Source organism: Salmo salar, chromosome ssa07, assembly GCF_905237065.1.
Source record: "Salmo salar chromosome ssa07, Ssal_v3.1, whole genome shotgun sequence".
NCBI classification, from domain to species: Eukaryota; Metazoa; Chordata; class Actinopteri; order Salmoniformes; family Salmonidae; genus Salmo; species Salmo salar.
In genome coordinates, this window is record NC_059448.1 from 12,525,322 (window position 1) to 12,546,145 (window position 20,824).

General features: G+C 43.4%; 1 protein-coding gene across 26 annotated transcripts in view; it reads right to left on the minus strand.

Moving 5' to 3' along the window:
* ank2b (ankyrin 2b, neuronal) overlaps positions 1–20,824 on the minus strand; it is a 329,543-nt gene that overhangs the window by 4,357 nt on the left and 304,362 nt on the right. For 25 of the 26 annotated variants that reach the window (XM_014206567.2, XM_014206568.2, XM_045721528.1 and 22 more), the window contains 9 exons: positions 20,067–20,144; positions 19,687–19,818; positions 18,928–19,074; positions 18,541–18,775; positions 18,166–18,235; positions 8,155–8,238; positions 7,754–7,918; positions 1,790–1,978; positions 1,406–1,497 (listed from right to left, as the gene is read on the minus strand). In XM_014206567.2, the coding sequence (XP_014062042.2) occupies positions 1,406–1,497; positions 1,790–1,978; positions 7,754–7,918; positions 8,155–8,238; positions 18,166–18,235; positions 18,541–18,775; positions 18,928–19,074; positions 19,687–19,818; positions 20,067–20,144 (1,192 nt within the window). The remainder of the gene's footprint in view (positions 1–1,405; positions 1,498–1,789; positions 1,979–7,753; positions 7,919–8,154; positions 8,239–18,165; positions 18,236–18,540; positions 18,776–18,927; positions 19,075–19,686; positions 19,819–20,066; positions 20,145–20,824) is intronic. The other variant, XM_045721529.1, reaches the window with a different exon arrangement.

Here is a 20,824-nt window from a genome sequence, read left to right on the forward strand (position 1 = left end):
GTGAGGGAAGGAGGGAGGAGGTGTGGGGTGGGAGAGATGGAGGGAGAAAAGGGGGGAGGAGGTGTGGGGTGGCAGAGATGGAAGGAGGGAAGGAGAGAGGAGATGTGGGGTGGGAGAGATGGGAGGAGGGAAGGAGAGAGGAGGTGTGGGGTGGGAGAGATGGGAGGGAGAAAAGGGGGGAGGAGGTGTAGGGTGGAAGAGATGGAAGGAGAGAAGGAGAGAGGAGGTGTGGGGTGGGAGAGATGGAGGGAGAAAAGGGGGGAGGAGGTGTGGGGTGGAAGAGATGGAAGAAGGGAAGGAGAGAGGAGGTGTGGGGTGGGAGAGATGGGAGGGGGAGGTGTGGGGTGGGAGAGATGGGAGGGAGAAAAGGGGGAGGAGGTGTGGGGTGGGAGATATGGAGGGAGGGAAGGAGAGAGGGGGGTGTGGGGTGGGAGAGATGGAGGGAGAAAAGGGGGGAGGAGGTGTGGGGTGGGAGAGATGGAAGGAGGGTTGGAGTGAGGAGGTGTGGGGTGGGAGAATTGGAGGGAGGGAAGGAGGAATGAGGTGTGGGGTTGGAGAAATGTAGGGAAGGAGGGCGGAGGTGTGGGGTGGGGTAGGAGAGATGGAGGGAGGGAAGGAGGAGGAGGTGTGGGGTGGGAGAGGTGGTGGAAGAGGTGGAGGGAGGGAAGGAGGGAGGAGGTGTGGGGTGGGAGAGGTGGAGGGAGGGAAGGAGGGAGGAGGTGTGGGGTGGGAGAGGTGGTGGAAGGGAAGGAGGGAGGAGGTGTGGGGTGGGAGAGGTGGTGGGAGAGGTGGAGGGAGGGAGGAGGTGTGGGGTGGGAGAGGTGGAGGGAGGGAAGGAGTGAGGAAGTGTGGGGTGGGAGAGGTGGATGGAGGTAAGGGGTGAGGAGGTGTGGGGTGAGAGAGATGGAGGGAGGGAAGGAGTGGGTGGGTAAGATAATGAGATGGGAGAAAGAGCGAAAGAGGGAGGGAGGGAGAGAGAAAGCGAGAGAAGGAAGAGAGTTTATTAGACTTGGTTAACCAATAATTCCAAAAGAACCTGAAAGTTTTGTCAAAGCTTCATTGACAGGCGTTCGACCAAAACTAACTCTAAACTTTGGTCACTGGTCATAGTGACCCAAACATTTCAAGCTAATCCACGTCTCAAAAAAACCCATGCAGGTTAGCCTTCTCTCTACCATCACCAACAGCAACCGTATGAGTCATTTTAAACACGCCCTTCGATGGGTAACTTACTTTGCACATGCCTCGGTCCGAATCTTAGCATTTTATATAAGCATGTAATCTAAATGTTAAGACAGAGGTATTTACACCATGCTTTCAGATAAATCGCTCAAAAAACTAACAGGAGTGTACAAACACGGACACCTTGGGTCAATTAATGAACACTCGCATGCTGTTCTCAAACCTTTTGACAACAGAACCGTCCTCCTTCACAACCTCTTTCTCTACTAAATGGGGAAGTTGAATTTTCCCAAAGCCTCCAGCATAACTCAATGCCTGGATGTGACAGAACAAGGAAAAGGACATTTCAAACACCAAAACCCCCTGTGTCTAGTCTTAGAGTTGAGTTTAGTCTTCAATAAGGTTTTACCAGGTCATACAGTAACAAACATGTCAGTCAAGAACCATTTCAATGGCATGCTATAAAGCTCTAAGCATTCAGCTTTATGTTCCAGGCATAGTATCCCTTACAACACTTGATCCAGCTCAACCTGCTCTGCTCGAGCCACTGAGGTAGAAAATACCTTCCTGGCTTTATATCACAACTGGTGTCCCTCAACCTACTGACCTTCTCAAAGTCCTCTTTGGCCGAGGGGAGGTCTGCGGCCAGCGAGGGGTCACCCGTCTGCTTCTCCATCCTCTCGCCCCTCACCACCGTCGTCTTGACCACCTTGCTGACCTTTCGACCCTGCGTCTGCTCTGACTCGATCTCCGAGGCCATGGTAGCCCCCAGGGCAAGGGGCTCCGAGAAGGTCAACTGGAGAGGTCAAACATAGAGTTTAAAGCTAACTGATTTACAGTGCATTCGGAAAGTATTCAGACCCCTTGACTTTTTCCACATTTTGTTACATTAAAGCCTTATTTTAAAATGGTTTAAATCTTTTTTTTTCTCAAGCTACACGCAATAACCCATAATGACAAAGCAAAAACAGGTTTTTAGACATTTTTACAAAGTATTCAGACCCTTTACTCAGTACTTTGTTGAAGCACCTTTGGCAGCAATTACAGCCTCAAGTCTTCTTGGGTATGACGCTACAAGCTTGGCACACTTGTATTGTGTGCCATAGTTTGAAGTTTCTCCCATTCTTCTCAGCAGATCCTCTCAAGCTCAGTCAGGTTGGATGGGGAGTGTTGCTGCACAGCTATTTTCAGGTCTCGAAGCCACTCCTGCGTTGTCTTGGCTGTGTGCTTAGGGTCGTTGTCCTTGTCCTGTTGGAACATGAACCTTCGACCCAGTCTGAGGTCCTGAGCTCTCTGGAACAGGTTTTCATCAAGGATCTCTGTACTTTGCTCCGTTCATCTTTCCCTCGATCCCGACTAGTCTCCCAGTCCCTGACGCTGAAAAACATCCCCACAGCATGATGCTGCCACCACCAAGCTTCACGGTAGGGATGGTGCAAGGTTTCCTCCAGACATTCAGGCCATTCAGGCCAAAGAGTAGGTTTCATCAGATCAGAGAATCTTGTTTCTCATGGTCAGAGTGCTTTAGGTGCCTCTTGACAAATTCCAAGTGGACTGTCATGTGCCTTTTACTGAGGAGTGGCTTCCGTCTGGCCACTCTACCATAAAGGCCTGATTGGTGGAGTGCTGCAGAGATGGTTGTCCTTCTGGAAGGTTCTCCCATCTCCACAGAGGAACTCCAGAGCTCTGTCAGAGTGACAGTTTCTCAGTTTGGCCAGGAAGCCAGCTCTAGGAAGAGTCTTGGTGGTTCCACACTTCTTCCATTTAAAAATGATGGAAGCCATTGCGTTCTTGGGGACCTTCAATGCTTCCAAAATGTTTTGGTACCTTTCCCACAATCCTGTCTCGGAGCTCTACATTCAATTCCTTTGACCTCATGGCTTGGTTTTTGCTCTGACATGCACTGTCAACTGTGGGACCTTATATAGACAGGTGTGTGCCTTTCCAAATCATGTCCAATCAATTGAATTTACCACAGGTGGAATCCAATCAAGTTGTAGAAACATCTTAAGGATGATCAATGGAAACAGGATGCACCTGAGCTCAATTTTGAGTCTCATAGCAAAGGGTCTGAATACTTATGTAAATAAGGTATTCTGTTTTTTATTTTGAAATAACTTAGAAAAAAAATTAAAACCGGTTTTCATTTTGTCATTATGGGGTATTGTGTGTAGATTGATGAGAAAAAATGTATATTTAATCAATTTTAGAATAAGGCTGTAACGTAACAAAATGTGAAAAAAGTGCAGGGGTCTGAATACTTTCCGAATGCACTGTCCACTCTGTAGCAATTAAAGATACATGATATATTATGGTGTAGCCAGGGGTTGACCACACAAGGCCCATGAATATGCAAAGGATCTCAGTACAAAGGGCTCAGGAGACAGGTTTAAGGCAAATGAAGGTTTTGAATATATTAATCATACAGTATTTCAAATCAAAAGGTCTAACTCAGTCAGCATGTAATATACTCCAAACATTAAATGATTCAAAAGGTTTTCATTCAAACATTAAAGAGGCAATCAGCAGTTGAAACAATAACAAAGTGCACCTGTTTCGTTAAAAAGCTGAGAGATTGGGCTGGAGAAATTGAACCACTCTCAAATTCATAGACAGAGCTATGGATGCAAGGACTCCATGATCCATGATATCAAAATTATAGTTTTAATCATGTTTTGAGGCTAAATAGTGTTTGTTAACATTTACTTTACTTTACAAACATTGGAGTAAAACAAGCTTATATTTTGGGTTCTGATGGTTTATGACTATTCATCTAAGCTAATTTCTAAGTTATATTCCTCAATAATCAATGGGTATATATCATTCATTTATAAGACCTTTAATAATTATTCCTTAAGAGTCTATTGATGCACCCGTGCATCAATCTAAGAAACATAATAAAACAATCCCCATCAAAATCCTCCAGTTTAAGCTAGAGATATCAGGTTGGCTGCATCTCAATCCACGAGCTACAGCAGTGTTTGTCAGACCAGGAGACATCCTGAAAATCGGTCTTTTCACGAAACCGTCTGTAGCGTCCGAGCGGTTATGACCACTCTATGGAAAGACGGGACTCGTCTGAAAGTAACCCATACAAACAAATGGAAGTATGGAGGTAGTTTTGTGGCAACAAAAATAAGGGTTTAACTATGTGTCCAAGTTTTCTTATATCTCCCAGATATAGGACAGACACTTCATATCCTTATTCCTCATCATTTTTTTATGAATTTGTTATTCAATGTGTTTCTATGGGCTACAGTAGTAAAGGCCAAACGTAATAATTTATCAAATCATTTTTTATATATTTTTTTGATACCTAAAGGGGTCCTAAAATTCCAAATCAACTAGCTAAATGATCTATGGTATGACCATCTTAAAACTATTCTGTATGCTAGCTTAGTAGAACACAAAACTATTTGACATAAACAGTTGCATTCATGAGTTTCATTGACAAATGTCAATAAAGAAAATAAGGTCAGCCAAAGCAAAAACCTGATCAAAATGAATTATGTGAAGAACAGAAATGGTTTGCTCAGTGGGAAATGAATATCCAACTAGTTAGTGACAACTGTGTGGAGTTTGTGACAGCAACTACGTGAGCTTATACAGCATTATAGACACTACTGTATGTCCTGGGATTTCCTGTGATCTTCTATGTAGAAGAACCCTTTACCTTCTAACGACGCTTGTGAGTATCATAGAGCTCAAAACATTCTGACTCTACAGAAGTTTTTGTAAAAATTACCCAGCCCCGGGCCCCTTCTGGATCCGCCCTTGTCTCACAAACTCCGCTATAGCTCAGCCCCTGTTACACACATACTAATGGTTGGTACCGATGCACTGCCACTCCCACGCCCACTGACATGCCCACTGCCACTCCCACCACCTAAGCCCCATTTTGATCCAGAAAAACCCCCTGGGTCCATGAAGCTGTGCATTTTGCAGCTCCTCTTGTGGCATGCTCCCAGTTTAGCACAGGTGCTGCCAAGTTAACCTATCACTCAGCTCCTTAATTGGCCAAGTGACCTGTAGCGCAGGGGGTTATGGGAGGTGTAGTGTTCTAGGTGACAGATATCTACAGTATCTAGTATGCTGCATAAGTATACTGCCATTGAAATGGTTCTTGCATGTAATACTCAATAGTTTTCAGAAACACTGGAATATTGACCCCAAAGAAAGACTATAGACACTTGGCACTTGCAATGCCAGAGACATGGGTTCGATTCCCATGGGGGTCCAGTACTAGGGCTGTCGCGTTGACTGTATTACCTCCACACCGGCATTCATGCAGGCAGTCAAATTCCACATGACTGTTTAGTCACGGTAACTAGGCTTCTCGAAGCTCTGATGCTGCTGCTGGTCATTAGTAGCCTACCAAACTTGCTAACTGCCTGGTACTCAGCACTCTGTTGTCCCTCTAATCACTCTGACATCAATGAAAATCGATTCAAACACTTCATGAGAGCTCATGTTGTGCAACATTTCTATAGGCTATGCAATGATGGCCTCTACTAAAAAGAGGGGGTTCATCTTTCTATAGGCTAGGCCTACTATATTTATTTCTCAACTTTCCTAATATTAAAGCACATAGCTTATATTTACAACAGGTTTATAGCCTACCTGGCAGGCATGAAAATAAACCATGGGGAAAAGCGTCCTCCATTCGCAATTTTGGTGCATAGATGACATGTATTTTTCCCCGATGCCCCTGTTTCAATACAGATGCATGATAATGGTCCATTTTAAATCAAAACTAATTTCACACATACATTATTTAGTTTATATAAAGACAAGATTAAATCAAGAATAGCCTGATGGGTGACAATATCAGCCTATCACTTGTGAATTATATATTAACACTTGTGAATGATGCCGAGCAAAAGAAACAATGTATTTTTGTCGCGACTTAATCATAGTCGCACACCTCATATAGCCTAGCCCATAGACCTATATGTTTTAATAAGGTTTGTATCACAACTAAAGTGGCCAAATACCTTCTTAAAATGAAGCACATTAATCCGCTTTACAAGGGGTGTAGAGCCTAACTGGCAAACATAAGCAGCGCGTGACTTTCAAGTTTGGGGAAGAAATATTTTGCTATAAAAATGCACCTTTATAATAACAGCATTAATTGCTTAATGGCATTTGTGGTCACTTTTGACAATGGAGTTTCCCACTAATCGAACATTCACGCTTATATCCTACCACCATGTGCGCACTGCTGTGCTTATAATGTGAAGAAATAGCCTAATAATTGATCAACATTTGAAGCTTAACGTTCTGATCTGTTGCATCAGCCTCATTGCCTAGTGGTTGTATTAATTTGGGATCTATCACATCCCACAACTGTCCCAGACTATGTTTGGAATATTTATTTCTCACACAGAATAGAATAGGTCGACCTTTGTACTATGTGGGATAGAAGATTGACATAGGCTACTGCTTTTGCTGTTCGTTAGGCCTTACTCATCTTGTTGGCTGACGAAAAGTAAATGTGGACAGTTCTTCCAATATCTTCAATATGCACCTCTGAATTGGATAAAGACGCGCAGTTGCATCCCCGATAAGTCTGTCTTAACTTGTAGCCTGTGAGAAAGACCCAATCACGTGATGGAGCGCGCAGCCAGTGGCACAATGGCCACTGGCCGCAAACGGCATGGATTTTTTTAAGGTGCATTACGGCTACAGTAAGGGGATGTCGCTGTGAAATTCTAGGCATTATCAAGTGCTTGTCAAATTGTGAGAGACTGATGTAGTGTGTACAGCCTGCGCAAAAAACAAAGCAGAGCTCATGCCTTTCAAGCTACTTTTTTCCAAATCATCATTAGACTCGCATCATGCAGCCTTACAATGTTTTAAATATCTAAACATATAGCCCAACGTTTGTAGAACAACTAAAGTTACATTAATAACTCTAAATGAAGCATATAGGAGGACCTGTTTCTTTGTTAACTGCTCAACACAGAATAGCTGCATGTACACACTCTCTCAACTCGTTTGGAGAAAATATCCTTTCTATTTTATTCAGCTATGTTCAATTGTATTCTTCATACTATAAAATAATATAATATAATGCCACGGAATTCTAAGCAAATCTTGTCTGCTAAAGGAACTAGTGTAGCCCACAGCCATTTGGCATAGCCACATCAGGACCTAACATAAGGACAACTCAGAGTATGTTATTCTGAAATACACTACATTTTCTTCATATCATGCTTCTTTAGACCTGTCTAAAATAAATAATGGATTTAGGTGTAGGCTATATTACATGGATTTATTAGACTTTCTAAAATGTAGATGTTCCATAGATCTGCATCAGTGGCTTGTAGGCTGTGTCTGGAAGCCAGGAGATGCTACATGTGTTTATTGTAATTAACGGTCAAGTACCGTGAGACCAACAGTTATTTGCTTGACAATCACCGGCTGACCGCACAGCCCTTACCAGTACAAACAAAATACGAAAATGTGTGCACTCACTACTTACTGTAAGTCGCTCTGGATAAGAGCATCTGCTAAATACCAAAATGTAAACGTATAGACACAAAGACGACAGACAGATGGACGGACTGACCTCAGTCTGATCTCCCTCACTCCGGACCACTGTCCTCTTCACCACCTTGGAGAAGGCATCTCCCTCCTCCACGCTGACCATCTCCTGCTGAGATCCCTGCACCGTCACCTCCTCTCTCTCCACACCGTCTGGAGAGAAGTACTTACGGATCACCTTCCGTGTGATCTGGGGGAGAGAGACCAGAGAGAGAGGAATGTAGAGCACTGAGCTCCATGACTAGGTCATATAAGAGCAAACACACTTATTTGCCTGGGAAAATCATTGATAAATAGTAGTTATGTCATAAATAATCATAATTTGGTGGGAGCTTATATTTTTCTTATGTTGTTGATGTCTACTGTAAATCAGGGAGTGTTCTAGAGGTAAGTGTCTGTGAATGTAGGTGTAAAATGTCCCTTTACCTTCTTGACTACCATGTTTCCTTGCTCATCCATGTACTGTTCTTCTGTGACTGTCTGGGGAGGGATGTCTGGCAGGTCATCTGCCTGGAGAGAGAACACAGTAGATGCACAGTCATAGCCCTGACCTAACAGACCCGGAACACACACTGGAGTTAAGGCAAGTACACAGAGGAACTGGTTTAAACATTGCAAACTCAAAAAGGGAAATAAAACAACATAGATCAGTCATTTTGAACCATTATCTAAGACCACAAATATTTCATCAATCTGTCACAGAACAAAATGATATGGCATATGAGGATGCAGTATAAAACAAAGCGGAGACAGAAATCTAAATATGAATATATATATATATTATAGGTATTATCCAAAGTTCAGCATAGCAACAAAATTACCCACAACCTAAAAGTCAACTCCCATCTAAACACAGCACCACAGCACACTATGGCAGGGCCCACTCCTCCACATGCTCTCCAATGCCCGATACCTGGATGATAACTCTGCGTCGGACCACCCTGGAGGTTAACACCTCTTCCACTGAGTTATCCGATGACAGCAACCCTAGCTCCTCATTTATCTCCTGAGAGACAGCACACAGCCATTGTGAGCATAATAGATCATTATATCATGGTTACACATTTTGTATAGTTACTGCAGGCACAGTTACTGCAAGAACAAAACAACACGCAACAGTGTTCCTTCTTTTCTCTTTCTCGGTTGGACTTTTTACTTTTCTCTCATTGGAATGGCAAAAAGGCATTCAAAAATAGGCTATCGTAGACCTGATATAACTTTTCAGAAATAAATAAAATACGAGGTTCTATGAAATGGTGTTGGAGATGAAAGATGAAGAGAAGGCCCAGTTGTACAACACCCCTTCAACAAAACCAGCCATGCAAGATATGTAAATGATAATCCAAAGAAATTGTGGTCAAAGCCTAAACAAGTACCTCTGTATGGAATGTTGATGTGGAATATGAAGTATTGACAGTAAAGGTTTGACAATTATTTCACTTTTTCTTTATAGAATGTTTTCGTATGTACTGTAGGTACTCTTCGTTGTATCAGATACCCTAGCTGAAAATATGAAAATAATTAGCAAACACAGCAAGCAAACATTCTCAAAGGTAAGTATATTCCTTATTCCTTATTTTGTCCCATGATTATTCCATTGTGTTGGTCAGTGACCCCACTTTGGAGTGGTTTGACTTACAGTGTATTGTTTTGTAAGTATACACACATGCAAACACAGCACTCATAAGCTTTTTGTACTTGTGTTTGAGTGAGTTGATGTCCTCTCTGGACTGTGGTAACACTGCAATCAGCCTGAGAAGCTGGGACACAAGCCAGGGCAGGGTGCAGTCGTCATGCTCGACCTCTTACCCGTTCCAGAGAGTACTCATCGTCATCGTACCCTGCCCGCGACCTGGAGAGAAGCTCTTCACATGTGGGTACAGTTTCACTTTCAGGTCTGTCATAAATGCCATAATCCCCAAGACTTTCACTACCCGATGAGAAGCGCTTTTGGTCATCCACCTGTAGGAACTGTGCGCTGTATAAAGGGCTCCCTTTGAGGAAGCCTGTTTCCGGTGTGCTGCCGAAGGGGGTTGGGGAAGGAGGCTCTTCGATGCGGTAGAGGACTTCAGGTTCCTCTGGCTCCAGATCCTCTGGCTCTAAGAAGTCTGACAAGTCATCTTTGCAGTCAAAGAACTCCAGGTCTGAGTCTTCTTGGGCGGAATCTGATTGGATATCTGGTCCAAATGCAGAGAGTGATTTCTCAAATTCACCGAGCACTCGCTTAAAGTCTGGGGAGAATTCAAAGGCTTCTGCGGATCCAGGTGTAACAGACTTGGAAGCGGACTCAAGACCTATCAGGGTGGTGGTTGTGACCTGACTCTTATCTGACAGAGAGTCACTGAAGACTGGCGAAACTGGACTCATATCAGTGGGAGACATCTGGCTACACTCAGAGACTCTCAGAGACTGGCATCCGGAAAACACAGCTTCGTAATCTGGAGGCACCAGGAATTGGTTTGACATCGGCGAAAATAACTCACCCGATTGAGTCTGCTCAAATTCCTTGTATGTAAATTCACTCGAGTCAGAGAATTCCTGACTGGCAGAGTCAGGTTTCTTTAATTTAGGTGTGACTGCTCTATGGGTAGTGAAGGGGTCTTGTTCACTGATCTGCCATGGAGTTGATATAAGAGGTTCATAGCTTGTGGCTGTCTTCATCTGTTTAGTAGATGCCCGTCCTGATACTCTGGTTTCTTGACTGAAGGCTGGAACCGCCTTTTGTTCATGTAAAGTACTTTCCATTATCATGGTAGACTTTAATTCACTTTGCATCTTTCCATTACCGGTCTGCAACAGTATTTCCTTGGCAGTTTGAGACGGAGCCTAGAAATAAATGTTGACATCACTTGAACATGGATTACTGAAATGCGTTGTTACAGCAAGTCAGTTGGCATGCACCACCGACATCCCATCAACAAACTGCATAACACTAATAGAGTACTAGGTCTTGTTATTCATTTTCCTCAACAACATCATGTTATATTTTAAATCACTGCATGAACAAATTTCAAAACAAACTATTGGAAAACAAACCATGCAATTCTAAAGGCCAAAATCATAGTGCCAGATGACGTTAAAGTAATGAGATTGTGCTCGTTCACAAATGATTAGTTACATCTCAAAAGAGACAAAATTGGTTAGTTACATCAAACACCATCCAAGTCTATTGTGATCGCACAAACATTCCTCAGATACACTCCATTTCACCGAAACACATTGCTGAATCCAGACATCCATTTCGACCACACAGTGTTATTGTCATCCTCCATTAGAATAGGAGTTATTCCATTATTTCATGGCACGTGCAAGTCAGCTTTATCATGCTCTCTCTCTTACCCTCTGTGGGTCTTCCTGGGTGTTTATTGTATTAGCACTGGGGCACAGGACCTCTACTTCTTCCTCCTTTCTGTCCTGGACCTTCACTGGTTGTTGATTTACTGGGACGTCTTTCTGGACCTTTTTGACGTCTTCCAAACCAATAGTGGCTTGGGGAGTTGGGATGGTTTCAGCATGCTCTGAACCATGCTTTGTCTGTGTCCATTCCGTAGATGAGGTAACCATTTCTGCTACTAGTACACTGACCCTTGGTAAGCCTTGATCTGTCGTGCTCGTTTGTCCCTGTTCTATTTCAAATTCATTATCGGGGACTGACGACAGAGTGACACCCAAGGACTTTTCTTTGGGTGACAATGGGACATGCTCAGATGTTAAAACAGTTGTCACATGACTCAACGTACCTGCTTTAAATGTCGTTGTATCTGTACCTGTAATAACTAAACTTAACTCTTCATCTGATTCACCGGATTCAGGAGACGACTGCCATCGGCGGACATCGGCCCAATAATCTAGAGGTAAGGCTACGAATACAGTGTCTGATGACACTGATTCAGGTGAAGACGTTCTATCACTAAGGGGTTCCATGAAGTACTGAGATAAAATCCTCATAAACTGAGGCACTGGTGAGTCAGGCGATAGCCGTCTATTCCTGCCGACTGATTCTAGGGAATCAGGTGAGGATGGCCTACTCTCTAATGCTGACGGTGATATGGCCATTAGCTCATACTCAGAGCCAGAAGACATTGATTCAGGTGATGATGACCTGTGTTCTATTGTGGCATACTCCATATTACATGAATCCATTCGTGATACACCTGATATTGTATACTGAGGGATAGGTGAGTCTGGAGAAAGCGACCTGTTGTCATTCATCTCATGCATTGCTTCAGGTGAAGATGTTCTAACGTCAACCATTGACATTGCTGATTCCAGAGACATGGGTCTGTATTCAGCTGACTCAGGGGATAGTGATCTATCCTTCTCAACTTGTTTCTCTAATAACACAGATTCAGGTGATGATATTCCAACATCTGCCTTTAATATTAATGTTGCAGGTGACATGGGTTGGCAGTCAGGCAAAGACTCAGGTGCATCGTACATTAGATGGTATTCTTCCAGCATCATGGTTGTTCCAGGTATTGGTGAACCAGCCATTGGTTTCTGGTCTGTTTCTTCACGTGCCAATATTTCTGATGGTAATACACGCTCCGGAATGAGACTTTTGGCTGACAACTCTGTTTCCCCACAGTTTGATTCAACTGATTCAGGTGACAATTGTGTAGGTTCAGTAGCAAAATACTCTGCAGTTGATATCAAGTGTTCCGAATCCAACAACACTGATCCAGTGGAGGATAATTCCCTTATTGATACAGATTTTGGTAACGCCTCCCTATAATCAGGGACAGGAGCCTCGGGTGTTAATGGTCTATGTTCATCAACTGATGCCACTGATTCAGGCATTACTGCTCTTTTGTCAGGCCAGGATTTGTCAGAATATACCAACTCAAATTCCATGTCGGATGTTATTGAGTCAGTGGATGAAGACCTATATCCTGTTTCTACTGTGGTAGACCCAAGTGTGACCTGTGTAAATTGTGGAATTGGTGACTCTGGTGTCAAAGACCTATGTTCATCCACTGATGCTAGTGATTCAGGTGAGTCTGGTCTCACCTCATCAAATAAGGACTCAGAAATGAGTGGTACATATTCAATATCTGAAGCAAATGATTCGGGTGATGATGACCTGTACCCAATGGTTGAAATTGCAGATTCAGGTAACATCTGCCTAAACTGAGGTATGGGTGAGTCAGGAGACAATGCCCTGCATTCATCTATAGATGCTATTGATTCAGGTGATGAGCATCTATCCTGAAGAAGAATTGAGGCGACTAAGAATAACTCTATTTCAGATTCTGTATCTGAGCATATCGATTCATTCGATGATGATCTATTCCATGCCACTAGTGTAGTAGTTTTGTGCTGTGTGTACTTGGGTACTGGAGAGTCTGGTGACAGAGCTTTAAACTCATCTACTGATGCCGTTGAATCGGGACTGTCAGGTCTATCTTCAATCTCAGAAATCAAAAGAGTGTATTCCGTTTCAGATTCTGTTTCATAATCTGCCAATGATGCAGGGGATGAGGACCTATATCCAACCATTGAAACGATAGACTCTCGTAATGCTTGTCTAAATTTAGGTATGGGGGAATCTGGAGACAGACACCTGTATTCATCCACTGATGCTGTAGATTCAGGTGATGATGATCTGCTGTTTGTCAGTAGCATGACTGATTCAGGAGACATGGTTCTATACTCTGATAAAGACTCAGGTGATAGGGGTCTTTCCTCTGTATCTGATGCTATTGACTCAGGTGAGTCTGGTCTCTGCCAAAAGGAAAAAGCCTCAGATAGTATATGTTTGGTTTCTGAAGTCACTGTAGTCACTGATTCAGGCGATGAGGATCTATATCCAAGAACAGATTCAGGTATTACCTGTCTAAACGGAGGTACAGGAGAGTCAGGGGACAGTGGTCTATGTTCATGGACAGATCCTAGAGATTCAGGAAAGGACAATCTAGTGTCAATACCCAGAGCTATTGAATATTTTGGGTCTATTTCAACGTCTGCATCAGACACTGATTCTGGTGACAATGATCTATGATAGGGTTGAGCAGTTTCAAGGAAAAATTTTGAATATTGGGGTATGGGGGAATTCGGAGATAAACATTGACATGCTTTCAATGACTTTACTGACTCTGCTCTCAAAACAGTCTTTATCTTAACTGACTCAGGTGAGAGAGGCCTATATTCAGACTCAGAATCAGGTGTGAGTGGTCTTTCCTCAGTAACCTCAGTTGATGAACTTTGACTTTCTCTTTCTGATGTCTGTACATGCTCTATGATATTGTCAGCATACTCAAATATACCAGTTTTAGGGGTTTCCCCTACATACTGGGGGTCATGTATTGGTGAGATCAGCTTCCAAAGCTCTGCATCGTACTTAAGTTTGTAAACTGGGACTCGTATGACTGATGGAAGGACATGTATTCCTTCTTCAAATACTGTTATTGGTGACACAGATGGTTCTTTTGGAGTTTGGGCTAAATTAGGTACTGACAGTCCTTTCTGAGCTTCAGGTTTACTAGATTCAGGAAATAATTGGGCTGTGGACTCGAATGTTATTGGGGGACTTTCTGGGACATCAACATCTGATTCAGTTACCGTTATTGTTGACATAGATGGTGTCAAATCTTGCTCTATTGAAGGTTGTGCTAAATTAGGTACATATAGTATTTTCTGACCTTCAGGTTTACAAGATTCAGGAAAGAATTGGGCTGTGGACTCAAATATTATTGGTGGACTTTCAGGGACTTCTACACCCGATTCAGTTACCGTTATTGGTGACACACAAGGTACCATGTCTTTTGAAAGTGAGCTGTTCTCACTGACTGATCCAGTCGACTCAGGTGATAAGGGTCTACCTTCAATAGCTACAAATCTTGACTCAAATATCTCAGAAACCTCATCATCTGGTAACGATTCAGGTGATGATGACCTATGGTGAAACTGAAACTGAACAGCTTCACATAACAATGGTGAATATTTGGGTACGGGGGAATCTGGTGACAATGATCTATTTTCATTCATTGTTCCTGTAGACGCAGGAGATATTGCTTTAATATCCTTCAACAGCATCAAGGATGAAGATGACATGGGTCTGTACTCTGATAATGACTCCGGTGACAGTGGCTTAGAGTCATACTCCTCAGCTGGCGAATCTACTGATAACGATTCCGATGTCTCCTCATACTCTATTCTTTGTCCAGCATACTCAAACACACCTGTTTTACTACAGTAGGTTTCTCCTACATATTGTGGGTCATTTACTTGAGAGATAAGCTTCCAAAGCTCTGCATCATACACAAGTCTGTACTCTGGCACTAGTATTGCTGATGGAAGGACATGTATACCTGATTCAGATACTGTTATTGGTGACACAGATGGTGATACAGATGAAGGTTGAGCCAAGGCAGGTACTAATAGTCCTTTTTGAGGTTCAGGTTGACTAAATTCAAATAATGGTGCCGTTGAGGACTCGATTAATATTGGTGGACTTTCAGCGACATTAATACCTGATTCAGTTACAGTTATTGGTGACACGCATAGTATCATGTCTTGATCTTCTGGAGGTTGAGCCTCGTCACCAGTGGCTGATAGACCTTCAAGAGGTTCAGGTTTACTAGATTCCAGAAAGGGTGGAGCTGTGTACTTGAATATGATTGGTGGACTTTCAGGGACATATACACCTGATTCAGTTACAGTTATTGGTGACACGCATAGTACCATGTGTTGGTCTTCTGAAGGTTGAGCTACATCAGGTACTGATAGTCCTTTGTGAGGTTCAGGCTTAGTAAATTCGGGTACTGCTGGTTTAGGTGCAGTTACAACTTCTGCAGGTTTCATTGGAGGTGGGTTTGTAGAAGGTAATGCTGACTCAGATAATTGTATTTCAGCAGGAATTTCGGTCTCTGATTCAGATGCCGGATCAATTTTGGCGGACATAGATTTAATTTTTTTTGCAGATTTCGTCTTTGCCGACAATGGATTGAGTTTTCTTTTGCCCTTTTGAGTGGACTGCTGTATATCTAGATGTATATTTTGCATGCCTGTTGAAATAGCAGGTTCTGACGTTACAGGGTTAGGTTTAATGGCTTCAAATGATTCTGCTGCCAATTGTAATTTTTCTGGAACAACTGTCTCAGATTTTGTCAACTTTGCTTTTGTCACGGATAGAAAAACAAGGGGTTTAGGGGATTCCGATTTGGTCAACGCTGGATACGTGATCTCCTTTTCAAAGTCTAAAGCTTCAGGTGAATCTGATCTATGCGCTGCAGCTATAGACTCCAGCGACATTGGAACATATTCAGTGTCTGATGATACTGATTCAGGTGAATCTGATCTATAATCAACAATAGAGTCGGGTAATAAGTGTCGAAACTGAGGTATAGGTGAGTCAAGTGATAGCGCTCTGTACTCATCTATCGATGCTGCTGATTCAGGTGATGAAGGTCTATCCTTATAAAGTAATGAAACTAAGGGTGCAGTTTCATAATCTACATCTGAAAATATAGACTGGGATGATGATGATCTACAGAACGTCACTAAAGCAATGGGTTCAGATTGCCAAAATTGTGGAATTGGTGAATTTGGAGACAGAAATCTATGTTCATCTACTGATCTTGTAGACTCAGGTGAGTCTGGTCTCTGCCAAAAGGCAAAATCCTCCAATGGTATACATTCAGTTTCTGAAGTCACTGAAGTCTCTGATTCAGGTGAGAATGATCTGTATCCCGAAGTGGAGGTAACCGATTCAGGTATCACCTGTCTAAACTCAGGTACAGGAAAATCAGGGGATAGGGGTCTATGTTCATTGACTGACTCGGTAGATTCAGGTGATGATACCCTCTTCTGTAAATCCTCTTCAGGGGATAGTGGTCTATCTGATGAAAAATGCCACCTTACTGTTTCCAGAATTACTGATTCAGGAGACGATGCTCTGTCTTCAGTTTCGTAAATTACAGATTTAGGTGAAATGGATCGACAATAACTACTTTCACTACCTGGAGATATTGCTATGGTAAACTCTCCCTTGTTTGGAACCATAGGTGTCAATTGCCTGAACATTTGTCCAGGGGCACAAGCAGGTAATTTTGCAGTTTCCCATTTAATCTCAGGGGATGGTAAAGGAGGTATGGACAAGTCAGGCAAAAGAAGACTAAGTTCAGTAACGGATGACAATGATTCAGGGGATGAGGCTCTACTCTCAGTCAACAGTATGGATGAATCAGGTGTTGACGGGCGATACTCGAGTATAGGTGAGTCAGGTGATTGGAACCCAGACCTATCATCTGAAGTCACTGACTCTGGCGAAGACGATCGATCATGCATTGAAACTACAAATTTAGTAGCATACTCAGACCCTGAGTCAGGGGATGAAAACTTTTTTTCAGTTTCGGATGCTCTAGATTCTGGCACCAAAGGCATGAATGACTCTGATAAGACTGTAACAAAGGCTTCCTCCTGACTTGAAGGCTTATGTTGAGTGATAGGTAAGGTTATCGCAAAACTGTACTCTACCTCCGGAATAACAGATTTGGCTGATCTGGAGTCAGCCACTGGAGGATCTAACACCTCTCCTGGGGGCTCAGCAGTTGATTCATGTGACATCTGGATTAATGCAGTGCTGACAATGGATTTTACTTTGACCGACTCCGAAATGAGAGTGGTTCTTGACACTTCAGATGATGTTTGAGCTATTGTCTGGGATTCCTTACCCACCTCAAAGGTGATAGACTCTGGGGTCACGGGACTGATATCTACAGGTTTGATGTAAAGCTCAGCCTGGTCTACATCAATCAAAGGCATGGAGGTAGGGGAATCCTCTGCATAAACTGGGCTGGCTCTGTAAGTACCCGCTACTTCATCTAATTCCATTGGTGTTTTCCTGGATCCTTTACTAGTTGACTTCTCTACATACCCAAACAGGACTTTGTAAAGTCGGTGTGACACTTCGTCAATATGATCCTTTGAGAATATCTTATGTGTCTCTTTGGGTCGTACCACCTCAGAAGACTGAGGCAGCTGAGTAGACTGTGGTACATTTATAGGCTTAGCTGTAATACTGATGTTCTCTGTGACCCGTTCAGTTGTCATAGTGACAGAGGTGGTGGAGAGGTAAGTGTAGTCCTCTGAGGTTTGCTTTAGCTCCACAGACAGCTCACTGAAGTCTGGCTCGGCCTGGTCACATTCAGTCAGACTGTCCTCGAAGTCGGTCATGGACAACGGACGGCTCTCACAGACACGCTTACGACTTCTTGTGGGCGCCTTTTGGTGACTCGTTGGTGACATGTCGCTTTCAGCCTGGGGGGGCTGAGTTGACCCCTCACCCCACTCTGCACCTCCCTGTGCCCCCTCCTCAGAATGCTTGACAGATAGAGAGGGCGAGGGGGGAGGTGTGGGCCCTTTGTAGACAGGATCTAGGACGTGAGAGGTGAGCTGGTAGGGGGAGGTGCGGTACAAGGTGAAGAAGGGACTTACTTGTTTGAAAGTGCCCATATGTAGTGACTCAGCCTTCTCCGGTCCAGTATCTGATGTACCGCCCACAGAACTGAGGAACAAAACAATAACAAGGTAAAACATCTAATCCCCTTTGAAGTCTCCCAAGTCCCTCTTTCTGTCAGTCCCTCTTTCTGTTGGGCCCTCTTTCTGTCTGTCCCTCTTTCTGTTGGACTCTCTCTCTCTCCATCACAGAGAGAGAGATTTTAACAATGCAAATCAAGATCTCAATTAACTTTTCTACAGCCATACAACATGTATGTACCAGCAAACCCTCCAAAACAATATAAGACCTCTTAACCATACCAATTTCTCTTTCGCTCAGTACTTCCCTGTTATACTGTCCCACTGACTTACTATGTCGAATCCATCTCTTTCTGCAGCTTCTCCTTCTGGACGTGTCTCAGGAGGCCTGTTACTGATTCGTCTGTCTCCACCCGCCCTGAAGTCTCGTGATGTGACGACATGCTGGAGGAGAGGTCCTCCTCTGACACCACGAGGGGCCCCTGCCTGGACCCTGGCCCACTGGGGGTGCTGTCTGTACGCCTGCCTGGCCGGGGACTGTCTACGTCCTCATGGAGGGCAGAGAAACCTGGACAGGCATAAATATGAACATCGTTATTAACCTGTGATCTCTCTGACATAGTTAAAAAATGGTGGTTCACAAGATGACATAAGGTTTACTGTCTCATGACAGTCAACATAGAACATTTCCATTCCACTTGTTAATACACTGTACTGTACCTTCACTGTGATCCAGTGCAATGGTCCTCTCAATCTCTGCATAGGTGTGTGATGTGTCCTCCTGGGTGGACTTGACCATCTTGGTTTCGATGAGGTGGACAATGTCCATTCTGTTGATTTTGGTTAGTCTTTTGATCAGTGATGCTTCTGTGGAAAGAAATAATGACAAAATAACAAAACGGTAAATAAAGTCATTGTGAAAAATATGAAAATGATCGATAATAAATATGACAAATACTATTTTATTTTTTACCCATTTTTCTCCCCAATTGGTAGTTACAGTCTTGTCCCATCGCTGCAACTCCCGTACGGACTCAGGAGAGGTGAAGGTCGAGAGCCGTGCGTCCTCCGAAACACAACCCAGCCAAGCCGCAATGCTTCTTGACACAATGCCCGCTTAACCCGGAAGCCAGTTGCACCAATGTGTCGGAGGAAACACCGTACACCTGGCGACCGTGTCAGCGTGCATTGCGCCCGGCCCGCCACGAGTTGCTAATGTGCGATGGGGCAAGAACGTGCCTGCCGGCCAAACCCTCCCCTAACCCGAACAACGCTAGGCCAATTGTGCGCCGCCCCATGGGTCTCCCGGTCGCGGCCGGCTGCGACAGAGCCTGGACTCGAACCAGGATCTCTAGTGGCACAGCTAGTACTGCGATGCGGTGCCTTAGACCACTGCACTACTTGGGAGGCCCCTATGACGAATATTCTAAATGTCACTGAATATTCTGAATACAATAAAGAGCGGATAGATCAACGTACCTGTGACATTTTTACCCTCCCTGTCAGTCCAGAGCTTCAGCAGGGCGTGGCTTTGGTCCTGTAGTGAATTGGGGTTCTCAAGCCTTATTAGATTGACCTTCTCCTCACTGAACTCCAGTTCTCGAGCCAGCTCTGGAAAACACACCCGAAAATAGACAGATATTATGATGTGATTTTAAAAAGGATTGATGGAAATCCAATACTGGAAACATCTGACAGATAAGATAAAATATATATTTTTTGAGAATAGCAACCACAGACACTTATAGGACACTTTTCAGTGTTAAATATGCAATGTTAATTTGAACATACTTCAAAATCACTGGGAAGTGATTATCGTCTCTGACACTGAGTACCGATATGCATGGTGTTCCACTCACCCGTCCAACTGAAGCCCAGGTGGTCGGCTATTATTTCCAACCGTTCCTCTTTCCTCTCGGCTTCATCCTGGGAATCTACTGTAAATGCCACCACAACAGCAGGAGAGCCGTGAGAGGATAGGCCACGCAAGGATGGACAGGCAAAGTCACATTCACGTTAGGAAGAAAACGCTATCTTGAACTGAGCACATGAGTAAAAAGTCTTCACTGGCTTTATTGTGCTCTGTGGTGCGATAATGTTAACTATTTGGAGGTATGTGTGGATAATTAACAGTAACTGAAATGGACATGTATTTGGTGAATACCTTCTTATTACACTATGATGTTGGTTCATAGTGTAGCAATACCATAAAAGTGATCCCCATGCAATTTTCAGGACTCTAAAAAATCTTTCTTTAAACAAATGGAAATATACTGCATTGAAATGAATTGCAGAAGTTCAACAGCAACAATATTGTAACAGCTCAGGAAAAATTATTGTGGTTTCTTCTCTCATTTTATATAATTCAGCTTTACAGCCTAATTTGGTCAATAAAATATATTTGATACTAAATCTGACTATGACAAATTATGTCAGTGACATCAAAATAAAACTGATCCTTCATTCCTTCAATTATTTAAATGATTGAATTGATTCCCTGCCTAAGTCGATCTCGAGATAAAAAAGAGAAAAAAGAAAAGAGACACAAACACAAGACACAGCTCAAACACCACAGAAGCAACCACAGAGTCTTTAGTTACACATCACCTTAGCTACA